Source organism: Primulina huaijiensis, chromosome 17, assembly GCF_012295235.1.
Source record: "Primulina huaijiensis isolate GDHJ02 chromosome 17, ASM1229523v2, whole genome shotgun sequence".
NCBI lineage: Eukaryota > Viridiplantae > Streptophyta > Magnoliopsida > Lamiales > Gesneriaceae > Primulina > Primulina huaijiensis.
The window spans coordinates 16179762-16201133 of NC_133322.1; the positions used below are offsets into that span (position 1 = coordinate 16179762).

At 35.4% G+C, this 21372-nt stretch overlaps 1 protein-coding gene and 1 long non-coding RNA gene across 2 annotated transcripts; both read right to left on the bottom strand.

The window, feature by feature from the left end:
- Positions 1 to 13376: 13376 nt before the first annotated feature.
- LOC140963612 (dirigent protein 1-like) lies at positions 13377 to 14126 on the bottom strand. The gene has a single exon (XM_073423003.1). The coding sequence runs from the start codon at positions 13988 to 13990 to the stop codon at positions 13454 to 13456; it is 537 nt and encodes a 178-aa protein (XP_073279104.1). The 5' UTR covers positions 13991 to 14126; the 3' UTR covers positions 13377 to 13453.
- A 2993-nt stretch (positions 14127 to 17119) lies between these two features.
- On the bottom strand, positions 17120 to 18138 carry LOC140963653 (uncharacterized). Its single transcript, XR_012172720.1, has 2 exons — positions 17552 to 18138; positions 17120 to 17516 (listed from the first exon to the last, which is right to left on the bottom strand). It is a non-coding gene; the product is annotated as an uncharacterized lncRNA (long non-coding RNA).
- Between the last annotated feature and the right edge of the window lie 3234 nt (positions 18139 to 21372).

A 21372-nucleotide genomic window follows, 5' to 3' on the forward strand; every position in this document is an offset into this window, starting at 1 on the left:
CAAGGCTCAGTTGACGGGTGAGAGTGTCGTTGATGTCCCCGCCGCCCAGTACTGTGGTTACACGTAGATGGATCCATCGACCTTTAGCTAATATGAAAGTCACAATTAACGATCTGAATTCAATGAAAAGGAAACCGTATACGTATATGATGAAAAAAAAAATGTATGCGATAAAAAGAAAAAATGTCTAAGTTTATGCATGTTCATAAAACGTTATGTTAAGTAAAAGTATTTTCACTATTGCATATGATTGTATTTGTACTACTGGCTAACATGGTTATGGTTTGCTGAGTCAATAGACTCACTAGGTATGATTGATGCAGGTGAGCAAGATGTTGATATTGTTGAGGGACTTGATGGTTGATCTTACTGTACTGAAGGTGCACACAACCCGAGGACCAACGCTAGTTTTCTGCATTTACGTTTAAGTTTACATTAAAGATTTTACGACTTTTATGATACTTTATGGAGTGAGTTTGGAGAGGTTGTTAGAGTTAGTTTTATTTTGAAATATTGCTAAGCTAGGTTTGGTAAACGTTTGACGATTTTATGTTTTGAATTCTTTCCTTTGAATTTTCAATTATAGTTGGTAGTTTTATTTTTAAATGGTGCAAGGTTATTTTAATAAAGTATATATATGTGTGCAGTTATTTTCGGCCGATTATTTTGAAAATTTTTTTATTATTTTTTAAGAAAAACGAGTAGTGGACGTTTCATAGTGAGGGAGAGAACACTAACACATATCACCTATTTTTGCACACAACTGAACCTTATTAAAAACATACAATGTAAAATTTGTTTGGATAATTCACGTGTAGTTCTCGGAAGGGTTAATCAATTCAAGACCCAACTATTCTTGGGTACCAAAGTATTGTTCTGATGATTACAAGTACAAGAGAAGAAGATTCTTAAAGAATCCATGTAACGTACCGTACTTTGAACTACTTGAAATTTGCGGAAAAATAAAAATTTTCTTCAATGAGAGACAAACCCTCAAATTTCGATTTAAAATAAATTGTTCCTCCAAAGATGATTGAAATAAAAAGATCGCGAATAAAGTTTGCTAAAAATACTTGTTTAAACAACGTAAAAAAAGCGTGAAATCAGAGTATTTGCAACTTTTCATAAATTCTTAAAAAGACTTGGGTGGTCCTCGGGTTTAGCCTCCTGCTCAGTCCAAGCCAGCTTCTTGGTCCCCACCCCTAGTCTCCTCAACATCCTCCTCACCTGCATCGATAAAGTCTAGCGAGTCTAAAGACTCAACACGTATAAACTGAAAGTAACGAGTACTACATAATAAAATCGCATGCAACTTTAAAATATAGCGTACATACTTGAACTTGGACATGCATACATAAGATTGAACATACGTACATACATACATAGAAGTTCCATCAATATAAAACTTTTCGTAAACATGCTTGCTTCATACATACTTGAGCATACATAACATCATTTTTGCGTAGAGGCATGTTTCAAAGCAAGTGACTCATACATAAATACCCTGATTAGACTAAACCACAATACTGGGCTGACAGAGAAAATCCACTGCCACATACATGAGATCCTCATTCATGCTTTAACGGGTGGATTAGTTCCTGGTCATGATTTACCGCTTTCCAATCCCGATCTAAACCCGTTCATGCTTTAACGGGGTGGATTGATCCCTGGTCATGCTTTACCGCTTTCCAATCCCATACATAATTTGGTCACAAGACATTTAGCATACCTCAAAAACTTAAAAGTATTTTCTTTTGCACGTCGGACATACTTACTTGGCATTGAGGGATTCATTGGATCTCGCTTGGGGCCACTGCTACACATACTAACATGAATTTCAAACACTTAACTTGCATAACTTAGACGTAGGTATTCGTGCTCACCACCAAAGTAAATAAATAGCTTATGACATTCTAGATCACTCGAGACTTGACCTCGTTTAACCATCGTAATAAACCATGACATAAAACCCCAAAGCAATCAAGAAGATTTTACCCAAAACTGGAGTACACAGACCCCGTGCCCAGGTCTGGCTACGGGTCCGTGTAGGTTCTGTAAAAGTATACCCGAAAAGAAATAAGGATACTAACCCCGTGTCAGGGTCCGTGTAGGCTCTGGAAAATAGCACTTCGGAAGAAACAAAGGCACGGACCTCGTGTAAGGGTCTGTGTAGGGGTCCGTCTAGCCACGAAAGATCAAACCTGCAGGAAACTTTACATGGTGCTTATTTCTCCCAACTAGACCAAATGGACAAAGAATCGACACCTCGAGACACATCCTAAGGTGATATGGCATTGACTAAAGTCCTACAATGTCCCAAAACAACAACGCTCAACCTACCACGCAACATAATTCATGAACACGAAATTTGACATCAAATCGATTCTTACCACTTCTAATTCAACCAAGTGCCTAACGACACAAAACGAATCACCAAAAATCATCCCAAACACATTCTAGACTTACCTAAACACAGCAGCGATCACCCGTCGTTCCCCAACGAAGCCTGCAACAATAAAACTTCAAGAACACATCAATAACATATTTTCAGAAAAACACAGTTTGAGCAGTCCTACAAAAACTATCATAACTCACTCATTTCTTATCCAAATATTTCGAATTTTATATCAAATCGAATTTATCAAAAATTTCTACGATTTTTATGTTGAAAGTTTTCCCAAAAACAGGACCAAAAAATCGTAGTATTTAAAAGAACATTAAATTTTGAGTTTCATATCATAAAATCGTTTCAAAAATCGATCCAACAAGTTTCTGCTCAAACTTTACACAACACACATGAATTTTTATGCATAAAAACATCGCAACACATACTATGACATGATCGGCGCATGAAAAAAAAAAAAAGAATATGTGTGCCTTTGATATGAAAATTTTACCGAACCAGGGATATTGAAGCGGAACGAGTGCGAGGTTGATCCGGGACGATCATGGAACAATTTTCTTTGAAGAAAACTCAACAAAACCTTGTTGGAAATTCAGAGAAATGGGCGGCTGCTTGTTAGATCAAGAACCCTAGTTTTCTCCTCTCAAAAATATGAAAGTGAGATGCAATTGTGTGGGTGTGTGAGTCGTGTAAGTGTGTGTGTGTGTGTTATTGTGTGTGTGCGTGTGATTAGTATAATTAGGGAGTGAAATTTGTGCTTAACCAATAATTATCAGCTAAATAAAATACTAACCTTTACCAGTAAAATCATTAATTAAAATAAAACACACAATTTATAAACTTGATAAACTTTTTAAAAGTTTTGAAAGATCTTAAAATTACCAAATGATTAATTTAGGCTTTTAAGAAAATGCTAAAAATTTAAATAAATTAATTAAAATGCCCCAATCCTCATTTAAAATAAAATACCACATTTAAAAAAAAATCGCCAAAAATTGTCGCCGGTCTCTTTTCCTCGATCCTGCATCGAATAATCGCCTAAACATGAAACTCGAGAAACATTTTAACGTGCATCACATAACATAAATAATTTTAAAACAATACAATTTTNAATAATACAATTTCATAAATCATGCATCTCAAAAATCATTTTAAATGTAAATAAATAATTTAATAATTAAATAATTGCATATGTTTTACGTGTGCTGATTTTGGGCTCTACAATCCATTTAATTGGTTCTTGAACTGTGGGTGATCGTGGCACATAACTGGTGACATCAAACTGTTATCATAAGTAATTGATTATTAAAGTCCAAGAATCACATTTTGTGATAATTCTAAGGTAAGACCGTGGGTAAGGGTAAGATTATTTATGGCGATGTAATTGTTAAAGATACGTTACTAGTCGAAAATCTTTGCTATAACTTGATTAATGATTGAGCATTTCTTGCACAATAATCCCCAATGAAAATTAAAAAAAGTTTACGCTCGAATGAATCTCAAGTGCACGAGTGAAGATATAAAATAGTGTACAAAATACGAGTATTGTTTCTACAGAGATTGGTTAGACAAATTTAACATAAACACAATTCTTTAGTTAACTAAAACAAAAATTGGATTAACTAATAAATTAAATTGAAGGCCAAATAAAATAATTTACTAACATGATTGAATAATATAAATCAAGTTAATAAACATACAATTGTTAGGATCTTGGTTCACCTACCCCTGAATATCTTCTAACGATTAAATTTCAATTATTAAATCATGCTTTTGATGAAATTCCCTACTCTATCAATATAATCTGTCATGCTATATTGATTTAATTAACAAAATGTAGTAACCAAATGTTCTTTTATCATTTAACAATTGTAATCGTATTAACGAACCGTGGAATCTTCTAGCTTTCGATCTATTGAACTATGACTATCAACATGTATCCAACCTCATGGAATTTACTCCAAAAGAAAAAGGGAAAGAAAAAGTTCACAGTAGTAGAATTTCTGGCTTTTACTTCGCCATTCGTTACTTCGGCGATTATTAATTATGAAGTAGTATATATCAATCAACTTCGGTAATAACACCAGCGAAGTAAAACATTATTTTTTACTTCACAATTTAAAAAACACGTGCTTCACTTCTAATTTTTTATAATTTTTTACTTCGACGCAATAGTTTTGATAAAGTGAAAAGTTTAAAAAAATTTCAATTTGTATTTAGTGAAGTAAAAAATGAAGCATAATTTCAATTATTTTTCCTTAAATGATGAAGTAATAAAATACAAATTAACTCGCCATATTAAAATTGTGTCGAAGTTACAGAAAGAATTTACTTCACCACAACTCAATAATTGTGAAGTCGTTCTCTATTAAATACTCTACAACACAAAAAATTGAAGTATTTTAAATTTCCTACTTCGTCATTAAATATAAATTGTGAAGTGACAAAACTTACAAACAAAAAAAAGATGCCAACCGTCGCTAATTAGCGACGGTTTTGTTTTAACCGTCGCTCGTAGCGACGATTTAAATCCGTCGCCAAATAAATCGGCGACGGTTGAATAAACCGTCGCTAATTAACAACGGTTTTGTAGTAGCGACGGTTTAATAGTCTGTCGCTAAATAAATCGGCGACGGTTTTATAAACTGTTACTGATTAGCAACGGTTTTGTTCTAACCATCGCCAATAGCGACGGTTTAAACAGTCTGTCGCTAAATAAATCGGCGACAGTTGTAAAACTTGTCGCTAATTAGCGAATATTTATTAACCCGTCGCTAATTGCCTATAAATATCAACTTCCGCAGCTTCTTCTTCACAACTATTCATATCTACCTCCATTTTTCTCTCGGACGGTTTTAATTTCGACTTAAATTATATTTTTTAGCTTTAATTTTAAATTTATGATCATGAATTTAATTTTGTTAGCTTATTTTTTCGCAAAGTTAAATTGTTTTATAAATTATTTACAAATTTAAAATATGATATTTAGATGTGTTGAGGATATTATTTAAAAATATGTAGAAATAATTATAAAATTTAAAAAATAAATTTTTTTTTAAAAAAAAATTTAATTAGCGACAGGTTTATGAATTATCGTCGCTAATTTGCGACAGTTTTATTAATAACCGTCGCTAATTAGCGACAGTGTTTGAAGCCAGTAGCGACGGTATTTCATATATTTGTCGCTAATTAGCGACGGTTATTCATAATACCGTCGCTCATTAGCGACGTCTATCTTTCCTAAACGTCGCTAATTGGAAACCGTCGCTAATTTAGTTCTATAACATCGAAATCATTCATATCAATTACTTCACAAAAATACAAAACCTATGAAGTTATACCACACATTTACTTCGTCATTCTATATAAATTATGCAGTTATATATAAGCTATTATTTTTGCATTTTACGAAATCGATGATGTAGAAGACATTGTTTTACTTCGTCATCGGTCTAATTCCAGCCAAAGACTTCGCTAATTTCTTGGATACGACTTCGGTGATAATGCGAAGTAAAATTGTACCCTATTACTTCACGTGCGTCTACTTCGGCAATTATCTACCTATTACTTCATTTAATATGCAAAGTAAATCAAGGAAATTCTACTAGTGTCACACTGAAGATTTCTCTCCTGAACTTCCACTAGCAGCTGATGTGATGCTAGATAGTATTTTATCAGAACTGAAAAATCTTGGTTCCAGTATCTCTCAAGTCAAATCTGCTCAGTTGCTGCATTCTTTGAGTCTAGACACCCTAAAAGATCACATAATTAAAAATTGAAGAAACTGATGAAGGATGTAGCTGCTTTCTTTTAAAGAGTTGACCAAATGAAAAGAGAAACATTTACAATCCCAACTCAACTCTCCTCCTAAGAACTACCCAGCAACCAGCTTGATTTTGTATACACAAGCATCTCAAATAAAATTGACTTTGTACAAGATAAGTTGGCTGAAGTATCTGCTCAAGTAAGTTCAGCAGTCCTTCTCCTCACTAGATCAACAGGTGTTGACAAAAATGGGGAAGAACAGTTGACAACATTAGTAGGGACAAGCAACAAGAAAATGAGGGAACCAAACAAACCAACTGACAAAAGACCAGCTAGAAGAAGTCAAAGAAATGATCAAGTGCCCTAAGTCAGTTGCTAGTCTATTGGACATCTGTATTATTTTTTTCATTTTGAAATGTTTGTACGAATCTGTACTTACCTCTTTCAAAATCAAAGAAAAATCTTTCCTGATTATGTATGAATCTCTACATTATTTTATTTACAGTTAATTTCTCTATTTCATTCTATCAAAATAATCAGTTCATCAGTCCAAGATATCTAACTTTTGTCAAACACCGAAAAAGGGAAAAATTGTTAGAATATTATAAGTTTCAGATTTTGACAATTAAATCTGCAAGAGAACTGTAGAACCAAACTGATCGGACAAATAGTAACTGAAAGAAGATTTGAAGCCGATGACATAAAGTTCAGTAAACGAATTGATAAAAAAGACTGAAGACTTCGCTTAACTGAATTGGAAGAATCTTCATCAACTGAAGTATCCCAATTGAAATTACATCAGTTTGAACTGAAAATTTCCATTTGAACTGATCTGTCGATTAGTTGACTCGTGATTAGTTAGCTATGACATCAGTTGTAGCATCAGCTGACAGACTGACAGTTCGTACACAAGCAGAACAAATGTAACAGAGCATAACAGTCTGATACTTCGTACTACTGACAGATAAAGTCAACAGCTTGAACTAAAATAAGATTCAACGGATATTTGTCATTAAATGCATTCAGTATGACCGTTGGAATCGAAGACTATATATAGCTGATCAACTCAGTTGAAGAAGGTTGGTGAACATACTGAACACACTATCGTCGATCATCAATCAGTTGCGATACTTTCTTCGAGCATTTTCTCAATCTACAAATCACACACTTAAGCTCTTATTTTCATCATATTAATTTGTAGCATACAGGCTACTATTTAAGAGCGAATCAGTTATCTGTTGTAAGGAATTTGAAAAACTAAAAGTTTCAGTTTGGCAGTATATAGGTCCAATTGAAGTGGATTATTACAATCTGTTGTAATACATCAAAGTTACTTAGTGAAAAACATATCCTTGAGATAGAAGGGGTGACGGTGGAGCGTTTGAAATCTCCGAACATCCATAAACAAATCCCTTATGTTTTTACTTCTTTAGCATTGCATATGTTTTAAAACTGATTTCATCACTTCAGTTCTCACCATAACTGAACTGATACAGACTCAAATTGATCTTGCATTATTTCAATTTTTTCACGAATGATTATTTCTACTATTTTCCGCTTGGTGTAAAAATCAAACTCGATTTAATTCATCGGTGTTGACATTTTTACAACAAGAGCTATTGCTCTGATACCATTGATAGGATCGATTTGGACTCCAACAAGGTGTTTCAAACACAATATTCTCAATGTGCTATTAGTTGCATATACAAACTTTTAGTTCTCTAATTGGTCAAAATTTGGATTTAGTGATAATTATTATATTCATATTAAGTTTGATTTTTTCCAAAATGTTGATATAATGCCAAATATATTAATAAAAAATAAATGTTTTGGTCCACTAACTTGTTACACTCTGGATATTGTTTATTAAGTATCAAAGATTGTTTTAGTAAAATAACTTAGATTTTTATTGGCTTTTAATCCTAATTAATAATTAAGCCCCCTTATTGTTTAGATCTTGAGTTCTTATTTTGAAAATATCAATTATATATTTCTAGAAAAAAAATGTTGAATATTTATGTAATTTTAAAGTTATATCTCTCATATAAAAAAAAGAAAAAAATAAAAAAGAAAGAAAAAATTAGGNATGTAATTTTAAAGTTATATCTCTCATATAAAAAAAAAAGAAAAAAAGAAAAAAGAAAGAAAAAATTAGAAAGAGAGAAATATATTGTCCAAATTAAATAAATATGTGGTAAAAAAAGCATAAACTTAGTCTGATTACATGATGTTATGAAAAAAAAAAGATAAGAAAAAAATGTATATGTATAATAAGAATAACTAGATTTAGAATCAATGGATTTCTTATCTTTTAATTAATTTGGCTCGTTTGTCTGTCTGTATTCTGTAAACCATTTTCCTGAGCATTTATCTGTATTTCAACTCCATGAGAGAAATCGTTCCCATGAATTGAAACATTTATTAAAATGTGAGGATATGGAGTTGAGACTCTTATTAGGAATTTCTGAAGGCCATGTACATTTAATTAACTGACACAAGGGCTTGTGCTCTCAACTAGCTGATTTCTTCCACTGCACATGCTTTGAATCCTCTTCAAAAGCTCTTGTTTGATCTTCAAGATGTTGTATTTATAAGCTCCAACAATGATATATACATTAGACACAAGAATATGACCGTTTGGAAAATTTCTGTACTGTTTCTGAAAATGCAACGGTCAAATTCGCATTGCTGGACATTTTCCCGACTGGTCAACTGTAGAGCCCAAATTCAGTACATGTAAAACCCATGCATTTAATTAAATTGTTAAATCATTTATTTAATTTTAAAATGAGTTTAGCGATGAACCACTGAATCGAGGTGGATGCATAGAGATAAAACGAGAAACTAACTCATCCATCCTAAACTGCTCTATTTGATCAGTAGTTTGCTCAAAAAAAATATCATCAACAACGTGGACACGAGGTCTACCACGACCACGACCCTTAACAACAGGAATCCCACCAACAGGAATCTCACAATCTCCTTCCATTCTATAACATAAAACATTTATAAAAATTAGAATGGAAGTAAACAAACCATATAATCACATAAGCACACTGTCAAGTAGCAAACACAGGCACAACCATTTTGTTGGCAAGACTCAAGTGTTCTAGACTCTAGTTCGAGCATATCCCAGTTTACGCTCTGATACCAAGATGTGAGGTCCATTTACTCTAATGACAATGAATTATCAAACAATAATTATTTGATTTAAAGCAACAACGGAAAAAAGGTTTAAAATACTTTAAAATGGACCTCAGGGCCTAGAAAAATTTCGGTATGACCTCCCCGTAAATAGGGCATCCGAAAAACTCAAGCAGCAGTTTATATCAATATATACTCTAAATAGAGTCATTTAGAACAAAAACCGTAGTTAAACAACCTATAGCCACACTGGCCAGGACAAGCAGAAATAAAAATTACCAAGTACTCACTAGATCATAACAACGACATAGTCGACTCAAAACATCACAAAACAACCAAATATCATTACAGATACACGGGGCATCTCTCCGACAAATAAACTACAACACAAGACTTAAACAAACTTCAAGACATACATATAGACTAACTGGGAGACTATACTGAACAGAACCAAGCAATCCAACCTCAATCCCGAGCTCCACTGGCGGAACCTCGGCCTAATGTTGTAAAACGACTCGGGAGATCTACCATGGTGCCTAATAGCAACAACAGCAACTCCCCAAAAAAAAAACTAAGGTTAGGATTCTGGTATGAGACAGTTCAACAATAGCAAAAATAAACATAAATCATGAATAATCATATAATAAAATTTAATATGCAATGCATGAACGGCTCAATGATAATCGGGATAACAAGAGCCAATAAACGATACGATAACAACTGGAATAATGCCCGAGCAATAACTCAAGGTAGCTACATCATCATGCAGCTAAACTGTCCTGCTAAGTATGCGAGGTTTGCCAAGATATGTTAAATAACACCCCCGACTCGGCCTCCATACAGCTGATACATCGCAATAGGATGGCACAACAGAACAAACTAGATGACACAATCCCAGTGCTCACCTCCTAAAGGCTGGACTAACCACGAGATTGTTCAATCACATCTACGGTCTCACGTGTATTGGCCTATCAGCCACACCATAATCCTGAGATAAACAATAGTGCCAGATGACAACATGTATCAACAAGGGGCTAACAAGAACGATAGGGATCAACATGAATGTCATAACAATATGCCTTATGCTAAATGCCATTAATATGTCACAAAATAAACGTAAACTGCAATGAAGGCATTTAACAACTGACAGCAGTCAACAAGTCATAGATACGATCAATGTAACACAGAATGACAATTAAAACATAATTTATGCTTTACCGTCGTATATTAATGAGCTGTAACATACCTATACCAACTTGACAAATCCAAATATCGACTTTACTTCAAGATCCTCGGCCTAAATAAAACAACAATAAGCCGATCATGAAAACTACATTCTATTCCAATGTCCAATTTGGCACTAAAGAGCATAAAATTCATATCCCGCTAAATATTAACTCTAATAAATATCTCATTTGAACCCAACATTACATTGAAGTCAAGATATTAAATCCGTTCTTGGACAAAATTCCAGCCACTTAGCAGTGTCAGTAAAACGAGCATAATTCTCTCCATTCTTGATAGAATTTAACGATTTTGGTACAATTTCGAAGATAACTTTAAGATCTACAACTTTCATTTGAACCAAAATTCCAAATTCCAATTGCACAGAGGTCATATTCTCGAATTACAGAAGAATTTCTACACAGCTCAATTGCAGAATTTGGTTTTGAAACATTTTGATAGAAAAATCATAACAAATCCGTTTCTAAATGGAATTCTATTTTTCCAGCGGCTATAAAAAGCTAACGAATAGCTCTACAAGTTCTATTTGAACAACAAGTCGAGATTTTTAGTGCACAATACATAAAAACCTGAAATCAGAAGCAAAAGCTGGAATTTTTGGACCCGTAAAACACAAGATTCGAAGCTTACTCTAGTTGCTAGCGGTCTCAAGGTGAAGCTCGCCGGAGATGACGCAGAAAAATACTATTCACTACCAAAAACGTACCGAACTGAAAACTAGCTGGAAAACACAGGAACAGCAGGGTAAAAGTTAAGCTTCAAATCCTCACTCAATATACTCCAAAGAACCAAGAAAAATGAGCAATAGCTCACCTAAGGTCAAACAAAAACTCACACAGAAGCAGCCACGAACAAGGCTCGAATGGGGCTGAAACGAGCATAAAAAGTAGCGATTCATGGTTCCAAACGGAGCTACTGATGTAAGGAAGACAACCCCTCAAACCGTTTGAGATTTCGACGCCGGACGGGAAAGTTATGGCGTCTCCAAGATGGAGGTACTGAAAATGACGAGAATGGAATATGGGTTACAGGAATGGGTTTGGGAAATGTGGTTTCATCCTTCTCTCTCTAATAAGGTAAGTTATGTGTGTATGTATATGTATATAATGTAATATTCATGATCTTTTTATCTCGGTTTTGCATTTATTTTCTCTCGTGTGTAATTTCAATCTCTATATGTATTTTATATCGTTTTAACTCCGATATTCTAAAATACATATTTTTTTAATACACATTCAAAAATTATTTGGCATAAATAATTATTTTAATTTATCAACTCAATAATTATTCTGATTGTGCCAAATTATCGGTAATATATTCTAGGGCCTTACATTATGTGTACCCAAAAGTTAGTGATTACAAAATTATTGGGAAATAATCAGAGTAGTCAACGTATTGACCACTAGAAAGATGCAAAATGTTATGAGATACTTTCATGGTACTAAAGATTACATGTTTATTTATAGACGAATTGACAATTTGGAAATATTTTATTAGTTCCACTATGAATAAAAATTCGTCTCTTATTTTGAAGCACTGTTGTATGGTGCATGTTAAGGAGTTTCATTTTTACGTTAGAATTGTGAATCTAATGTCTAAGCCATTAATATTATATTACGAAAATTCAGTTGTAGTCTTTGTGACTAAAGCAGCTGTCTAAGCCATGATCCGTTGGAGAACGCGATAACCAAAATAAATTTGTCAATGAACACGTTATTACTGAATTGATGATCATGATTTGACGTAGAGAGATGCAAATTAAGATGTTTAAGGATCATATGATAATTAACGATGAAATTGGTTTTTAAAAGAATTTTGTATTTACATTTGGTTTTGATTATGAAACTCATTGAGTTTTGATATTTAACATATTCAGTTATCTTGAGAAAATATAAATTAAGTTGGACCTAAAATAAAATATTGGTTTTATTCATTAAGTTATTATTAAGAAATATGATACTTGGAAAATAATACTCAATATAAGAGCAAATATCGCCATGATTCATATATTTGTTTTTTTAATTTTGGATGATAATTAATTTCTTGATTATCCAGTTCATTGAAAATATATAGACCAAGTGAGAAAGCTAGATTATTTTATTAAATTCTATAAAATAATTTAATTTTGATCAACATATTTTATTAAGATAAATATGAGAGACGTCTCATATTTAAAATAAGATAAATCAAGAATATTATCTAAATTAAGGTAATAAATGTATTGATATTTGATTTATCGTATCTCATATAAATATCATCAAAATAAGTCACCATCAATTCAAACCCTTTCTATGAGTATATATGGTCCCTAATCTATAAAGATATAAAAAATGCAACATTTATATAATTGCAAAAAGTTTAGAAGATCTTTGTTTTCTCCTGTTTGTGGGTTCTCTCCAGTTCCCTAAAATTCAACATCAATGACTAAAAGTTAGAATTTGTTCAAATTTATATTTTCGCATATCGATATTTACGTGTTATGGTTGTGCATATGTAGATTGAATTAGTTCAGTATTATGTTAAATATCTAACAATGGTTTCTATCGATATAATGGCGTAAATCTCTTGAGAAAAATCAAAACTCATTTTATATTGTCTCACATGTCAATTTTGTAAGATGTATATCCGTCTCATAAGAAATATTAATTTTTTATGTCCAAAATATTATTTTTCGATGTATAATTTTTTGTGAGTTATATTGCAAATAAATATTATTTAATATATTATGATTTGATTGAAAAATATTATCATTTACGTCAATATCGATATATATCGGATCGATCGCCTCGCGATCACCTGCTCCTCCGCAAACAAAAAGTTGTATATGTAGACTGAAATTTCGATTCACAAAATCATAACCCAGCATACAAAAATATAATGGCAAAAATAAAGATTTCAAAAGTGTTTAACAGTGATATCCAGCTTAAGAACAGCTCTCAGATTCTTTATATCCATCATCTCCGTCGTCAAAATCCCATAACCCTGGACAAACCTAAAGTAACCTGTTCCCGAAACCACAGAAAACTCCCTCTCTTTCACGGAGAAGATATCAGACCCCTGAATCTCCAGGCTGCTCCCTTTGTATTCCCCCTCCGTAAATATAATGGAAAACATCAAGTGCAACGCTTTCCCATCTAGCTGAGAGTTTATATACATCCCCTGAGCCCTCCCAATTTCTTTCGACTCGGTATCGGGTCCTTCCGTAACCGGATCATCCACCGCCAGAACGGTTCCGAACTCCAAGATGCTGGTGGCGTGACCGTTTCGTCCCGCGACCGTCACGGCGGAGTAGTCGTCTCCGGTTAGGTAGTCGTGCACGTAGAGAGTGATCTTGGTTTTCTTGCGGTGGTTTAGTGCCCAGTAGAGGATGGGTACGGCGGCGAGGAGGGGTAATATGGGGTTTGATGCAAGGGTGATTATGAGACCGGGCATCGCGGGTTTGTGGCGGAAGGTGGCGAGATTTACAGAGTGAAAGTGGAGATTTTATGGTGGGGATGAAGATGCTGCGAGTAGATTACTGGATTGTTCTTCATAGGAAAATGACAAATAGAACTCTGACAATGTGCAATGGATCGATCACTTTTTTGTTGAATTTTTTAAATTTAATAATCTTCTGGTAAGATTTATTGGTTTAAAAAATGTTTCACGTCACATTGATTGGGTAAATGATTTTAATTTAGTAGAATAGTAATTATATGGAAAAGCAACTTATTATCAAAATTAGGAGGCCAAACAATGAGGGGCTTATAGTTCCGTTAGTTTTAACTAGGGTGATCCAAACTTCGAATAAAATCGAAAATCCAAACTGAAAAAACCGAACACTGAATCGAACCTGAAAACCGAATTTTATAATTCGAATATAAATGTTAAAACTAAAATTTATTTGGTTCGGTTACAGATTATATATGTCAAAATCGAACCACCGAAAAAACCGAAATATCATTAAATTAATAATTTTATTTTTATTATATATTTTTTGAGATAATATCAGTGACTGATTAATTTTGAATAATATTTAGTTGATTGTTGTTTATGTAATTCAGTTAGACTTTATATTTAAATGTTTTAATAAGAAATCATGTAAAAAGATAACATATTATATTTTACAATTTATTTATCTTATTAATTTAAATAATTATATCAAAACCGAAATAATCGAACCATTTCNTAATAATTTTATTTTTATTATATATTTTTTGAGATAATATCAGTGACTGATTAATTTTGAATAATATTTAGTTGATTGTTGTTTATGTAATTCATTTAGACTTTATATTTAAATGTTTTATTAAGAAATCATGTAAAAAGAAAACACATTATATGNATATCGGATTATATATTTGTAAAACCGAAAATCGAAAAAATCGAAATAAAAAATCGAAAACCGAACCGAACCGATCGATAAATACCCCTAGTTTTAACTGTCAATGACTCTAGACATATTGTTTGCACCAAAAAATTAAATTGGGCCCAATTAATTATCTAAGCCCAAAAATTTAAATTAATAGAGAAAAATAAGAGGCTCATTAGTGTATTTAAATAAGTAGATAACGTCCAAGCAAGGAGATCGTGGAAAGAGAAGGAGATCGTGGGAGAAAATGGGAGAAGATTGTGAGTCATGGGGGGAATGGAAGAAACCGCACCGCACAGTGAAGAAAATGGAGGAATTGGCCAACACAGAAAAAAACACAACAATCTCTCGCACAACTCCAAGCAACTCCCTGCAGAATTCTCATAAATTTAGTCACTCTTTTTCATTCTTTTCCAGTAATATATTAACATCCTCGTACATATTCTAGCACTATTTTGTTATATTTTTCATGTCTTTGTGATTTCATACTGATTTGTTGATACACAATCATGTTGAGAGTTTATTTCATCAATTTCTATTTTTTTTTCTTTCGTTTTGGTATTGTATTAGTTTAGGAGACTATAACGAACGGTCAAATTTAGTGTCCATAATCGGCGTGATTTTTAGAAGTTAGATTTTCATTATTTTTACACATATCGGTGCATTTTTGCACCTGACACGCCCACAAATCAAATATTGTGCAAACAATTTTTGGCACGCCCAGTGGGACACTATTATGCCTCCAAGAAGGAAAAAAACGTTAATCAAGGGGATTGGGAATCTCAACCAAACCAGGAAGAGGTTCACGCTCCGTTGACAGAGCAGACGGCTGCTGAAGAGCCGACCAGGGAGTTGGATTTGCATCCAAGTAATGTTCCAGAGGTGTATGCTCATATTTCAAACCGTTTGGTTGAAGAGTTGACTGCGATGAAAATTGAAGAAATATCACAAGAACTGTCCAAAGCTGTGTATGATTGCTTGACGACAGTATTGGGTAAACCGAACCAATCAACCAACAAAGAGCATAATGCAAGGGAAAAAAAGGGAACCAGGGAAGCAACCAAGTCCATGAATTTGACCACGGAGTAGGAAACTCAAGGGCTGGCGATCTCCGCCGCTCAGAGTTCACACTCCCAAACCAACAGGAAGGAAGGTACACAACACCACATAAAAGGGAGGAAACTTTAGGTTGAAGAGTTCGTCCATATCCGTGTACATATGGGGCAGGGAGTTCGAAACGACATGTTAACCAAGTCTATGCGCTTACTAATCCTTTATCTCAACCAAGAATGTATGATGATATACCACACTTGGGTTATCAGGGAGTTGATGGAAGTTTCCAAGGATGAAATGCTTGTTACAGTACAGAGTCTCAGGCTCGGGGGGCAAACTATTAACACCATCTGCTCCCCAACAAAAATGCAGCAATGATCGATCGTGATATGGTGAGAGAAACTGTGTAAGAAATGTATGGGCCGGCCTTGAGACAAATTGGCCGCCTAGAGTTTCACAAGTGATACCCTAACCAAATAGATGTCAACAATCCATTTCCCAAAGCTTACAAGGTACCAGATTTCAGCCTATTTTTTGGAGAAGATAGTCAATCTAGCCTTGAGCACATTTCTAGGTTCACTATAAGGTGTGGGAAGCTGGCGAACTTGGAAAACTTTACTTATTTGAAGTTGAGATTGTTCCCAAATACCCTTACTGGCACGGAATTTTCGTGGTATGCCGCACTTCCCCGAAACTCAATCTTAAGTTGGCAAGATATAGAGAAGAAATTTCATACTCAGTTTTACCGAAATGAGCATGATGTGTGCATAACTGATTTGTCAAGGATGTCTCAGAAAAAAGAGAAACAACCGATAAGTTCATTGATAGGTTCAAGAAAACAAAGAACAGGTGCAAGGTGTTTCTGCCAGAGACTGAGTTTGTCAAAATAGCCCAAAAAGGGCTATACATTGAGCTGCGGAAGAAGTTTCAAGGTATGGAATTCAGAGATTTCTTTGAACTTGTAGCATAGGTTGGGGAGTACGAGGAACTATTGGCAGAGGAGTCGTCTACGAAGAAAACAACAACGATCTCTTATTACTAGGAGGTGGAAGAGATTGTGCTGGCCGAAATTCGATCGAACGGCTCGTGCATAGGCCCTTTTGTAGCGTCTACTACTTTTAAAAATGTGGAAATATTTTTTTTTATTAAAGCTCACATTTTCGAAATAACATTTAAAATAATCATATTTATTTTAACATAAAAATAGCGCGGTTTAAAATAATCAAACTCATTCAAAATCATACTTAAACATAAACGAATACAATCATAAAATCATCATCGTAAGAAAAAGTTCATCTCCTCTCAATTTCATAGATCATAAAGCAGAAAACATGTGGTCCTCGGGTCATGTCACCGTACCAGGTCTGCCTACTCAGATTTCGGCACCTCCAGTCTCCTCATCATGAAGCTCACCTGCATCACACACGTCTAGTGAGTCTAAAGACTCAGCACACCTGTACCAGGAATAACAAGTACATATACAGGCACACAATAGTGAAAAATATCATACTCAACATATCTTTCATGAACTTAAAAAGCTTAACGCCAACATATCTTTCATGAATTTTAAAAGCCTAATGCCAACATACCTTTCCTGAACTTTAAAACATGAACATAAACGTGTCGTATAAAATCATGTCATGTCAAATCATGTCATCTCATATCATGTCATCTCATATAATCATATACGTGTCAAAACAGCTCATCGTGTCATCATAAACTTAAATATTTTCTTTTAATTTATTTCAGTTCATTAGTTGTGACTTTCGTATCAGCTCTATCGATGGATCCATCCATAAAACCGTGGTACCCGGCGGCGGGGGACATCAACGACAGCATTACCCGCCCACTGAGCCTGGGCCTCAGCTCATCATATCTCATGTCATCGTATACATATACATCGTCAGTCACAACCAAATCACATCCTTCAAAAATATCATCATTTTCATCACTTAATAAAAACATGCATATGCGTAACTTTTCCTTTAAACCAAGCATACAACGTATTTATCATAATTGCGTAAAATTGTAAAAATGATGCATAAACATTTAAAATATTACATATTTGTGCTCAGGGCGCTGCCAAGACCAAAATCTCACCCCGGGTGTAAAATGACCATTTTGCCCTTAGAAACCCAAAAATTATCGTTTCAACGCTGGACCTCTAAAATTGACCCGAAGCTTACCAAACTCCTTGACGTAAACTCGAGCCCAATACCAAACTTAACCGATTCGTTTTAAAACTTGGAGCGGTCCCGGTTTTAATTCGAATCAACTCGAAACTCAACGAAAACTTTCCCAATTTTTTTTCACACCTTAATAACACCGATAAGTTTCTAAAACCGTGCCAACAAACCCCTAGAATCACGGCTGAAATTCCAGAAATAAAACTTAACTCCCGGCCCTCTCCTAATCACCCCCTTCGTGCACTTCTTCCCCAAGATTCACGCCACTAGCCGAACCCAACGCTCCAGTCAAGAACCAACCCACCATGGGCGTATAACAGACTCTAAGGGACACACCAGAACCAGGCCAATGGCCCCGTGCACGCTCCTAACTGCTAGGAATCAAGAAACCGCACAAGCTCCCTACCGAGACCAAACCGACTCCCCCTCGCTCGATTGCTCGTTCCCTTGTTTCCAGCATGATTCGGCCCTTCTAGACCCTTGCTCAGACCCACCAGGGTCTGGTCCAGGACTAGGGAAGGCCCTCGCACAACTGGTGTAGCAGGAACAATGGATCGAACCCTTCCCAAGCAACGCACTCAATTGGCACTCACCTAATTCAACAAAACTCAACCAGCTGCACATACCGGCACTTAAACCTTACCAACCATGATCTGCACAGCACCTTACCATCTCAATACAGTAGCCCCATGCGCCAAGACATGAAAACGTGAGTGTTAAAACACAAGAATACATTTTACACATGAAAACTGAAAAACCCACACATGGTTGGATCGAGAAATCTCATTGATGTGACTTTGTTGAAATGGATGAGCCGGGTAAGGAGCTCCAACAGGTCAAATCAATAATTTATAGTTTTTAGGGAATTTGAGTGAAGGTAATGGCTTCAATAGCACCTGCAAACAATGAAAGAAACTCGTGAATGGGCGCCGGAGGGGTATCCGGCGTGGCCACTCCGATGCTTAAGTCAGCAGGCTGAAGATGAACACAAGCAATATTTGGGAGAAAATATGTGTAATGCTTGAGAGGTCAAAGATTTCAGAATCGGTAAATGACATTTATACCTGCTATTTATAGTAGAAGATGAGGTAGGTACCTTGATTCCAGTGCTACCTACTAAGTATGGTAGGTCGGCTGCCCATACCCTATCTTCTGATGACTTTTAGGACACTCCAAACCCAAGTTGTTCTGACAGATTAGACGTCCTGTATCAATCATACTTGAGTATGGTTCAATTCTCGAGGTGGCTCGGGCAATTGATTACCCGGGTACTTATATGAGAGCTCGGGCGATTATTGCGCGGGAGACAGGGCTGTTCGAAGAATTCTTGGGAAACATGCAGTGCTCGGGCTCTTAATAGTGTCCGGGTCGTCAATCGACCCGGATCCTTATGGCAACGACTCGACCCGGATCCTTATGGGGGTATCACCACCCATCCCTAAAATAGTCGGGCTAGAGCTTGACTCGCTGTCCCGATCAGTCCAAGATAATGAACAGTGCACCAAATTGAAGTCTTCAAATATCCCATAGATGAGATGAAATGCTGAGACCTTCTGTCCCCTGGATTCATAATAACTTATTGTTTAACATTCTTGGGCCCTGTCGATACTACCACGATGACACGTGTCATAGCACAAATTCCCGCTTAAAAGACGTTTCGTATTTCGAGAAGTGGATAAGTCTGACGCCTTGATAACCGTACACGTCTTTTCAACTCTTGGCCCACCTTAGTCGTTCGTGCATTTACAAATCAACGGCTGTGATTAGTCCCTTCCTCCTATACATAGCCATTCACCCATTTTTCAATCGTACTAACAAACTGTCATCCAGGAAACACAATGGCTGGTGAAAGTAGTTCGAAAACTCCGAGTATGACCGAAGCCTGAAAGGAATCCGCTCTAGAGATTCGAAAATCTACTATGGAAGATGAAGTGTTTCACGCAATTATTGACTACTGGGAAGAGCTTCAGGGGCTGAAACTTCTTTATGATTCTGGAGAAGCTATCACTCCTAGCCTGGTTGCTAAACTAAGGAGAGTGCGAGAGCACTTGCATATAGCTGAGTGGGTAGACGTCTTTACAGATGGTCGTATCTACCAATTAATGCTTCGGAAAGAAATAAAGATCCTTAAGCGTATTGCTGATTCAGACAGCTTCCTGAAGACTTCCACCGGACCTTTATCTGCTTGGGTGAAAATATGGATAATCGCTGTAGAGGAAGAATACGATGATGTAGTACGCGCTAATGTCTATGGTTGAATAGAATACTAATTGAAGCCTGTCTCTGTCGTTATTTTGCTGTAATCTTTTAAGTTTATCGGTTGATGCATATATACCGCGAGTGGAACAAGGTTAATTGATAAAATCACAATGCTAAACCTTAACATCTCCCGGGCTTTTCTTGAAATGCCAGGGACTCTAGCCTCCCGGGCTCTGAGTACGGTGCTCTGTCGGTTACTCTTCTCGAGTATTCCAAGAGACGTTATTATGACACACGCTTCGCATTCATATCATTCCACGTTCCAAGAATTTGTTAATTCCGATACATTGATACCTGTAGCCCCATCTTTCTTCATAAATAAAAAACGTTTAAGCTAGCACACGGCTGTCCACCTTCTTCAACATTAAATACCACCTGTCTATAAATAAGAAGATGACAGTGAAATAAGAACAATAATCCAATATGCCGAGTTCGAGTGAGTCTACCGCTTGTAGCAGTACGCATGCCATTGTCACAGATGAGATGCTTCCTTATCTGGAAGACTTGAAGAAAACTATTGAAGAATATATCTCGGTGAAGGTTATGTCTTCATGGTTCAAGATTCAAGATCTCCAGAATTCCTTTCAACATGGTTTGGCACTTACTCGTTCCCAGAGGGCAGTAGCGAGAAGATACAAACAACAATTTGATGTCAACCGCGTTACAGAGCTAGCAACTGACGAAGTTCTCTTGCATGCAATGCTATGGAAGGAGTGGCATCAGCTAAAGAATATTTCCTCTGCCGAATCCTTCACTAGTTTAAGAATCCATGAACTGAATAATTGGATAGTTGAGTGGCAGGATTCTGTAGATTCTGAACTAGCTGCTGTAACGTGGCACAGATTATTTCCTAAATAAAATTTTAGTAGATGTAATTCTTTTTCTTCTTCTTCCAATGAATTCTGGGCTTTAAAATGAATTGCCGGGTTCTCACACCACCCGGGTTCAAAATAAAATGTTGGATT

What these genes read in the sequence shown, in the direction of transcription:
- LOC140963612 (XM_073423003.1), bottom strand. Translation starts at nt 13,990, where the DNA reads ATGCCCGGTCTCATAATCACCCTTGCATCAAACCCCATATTACCCCTC.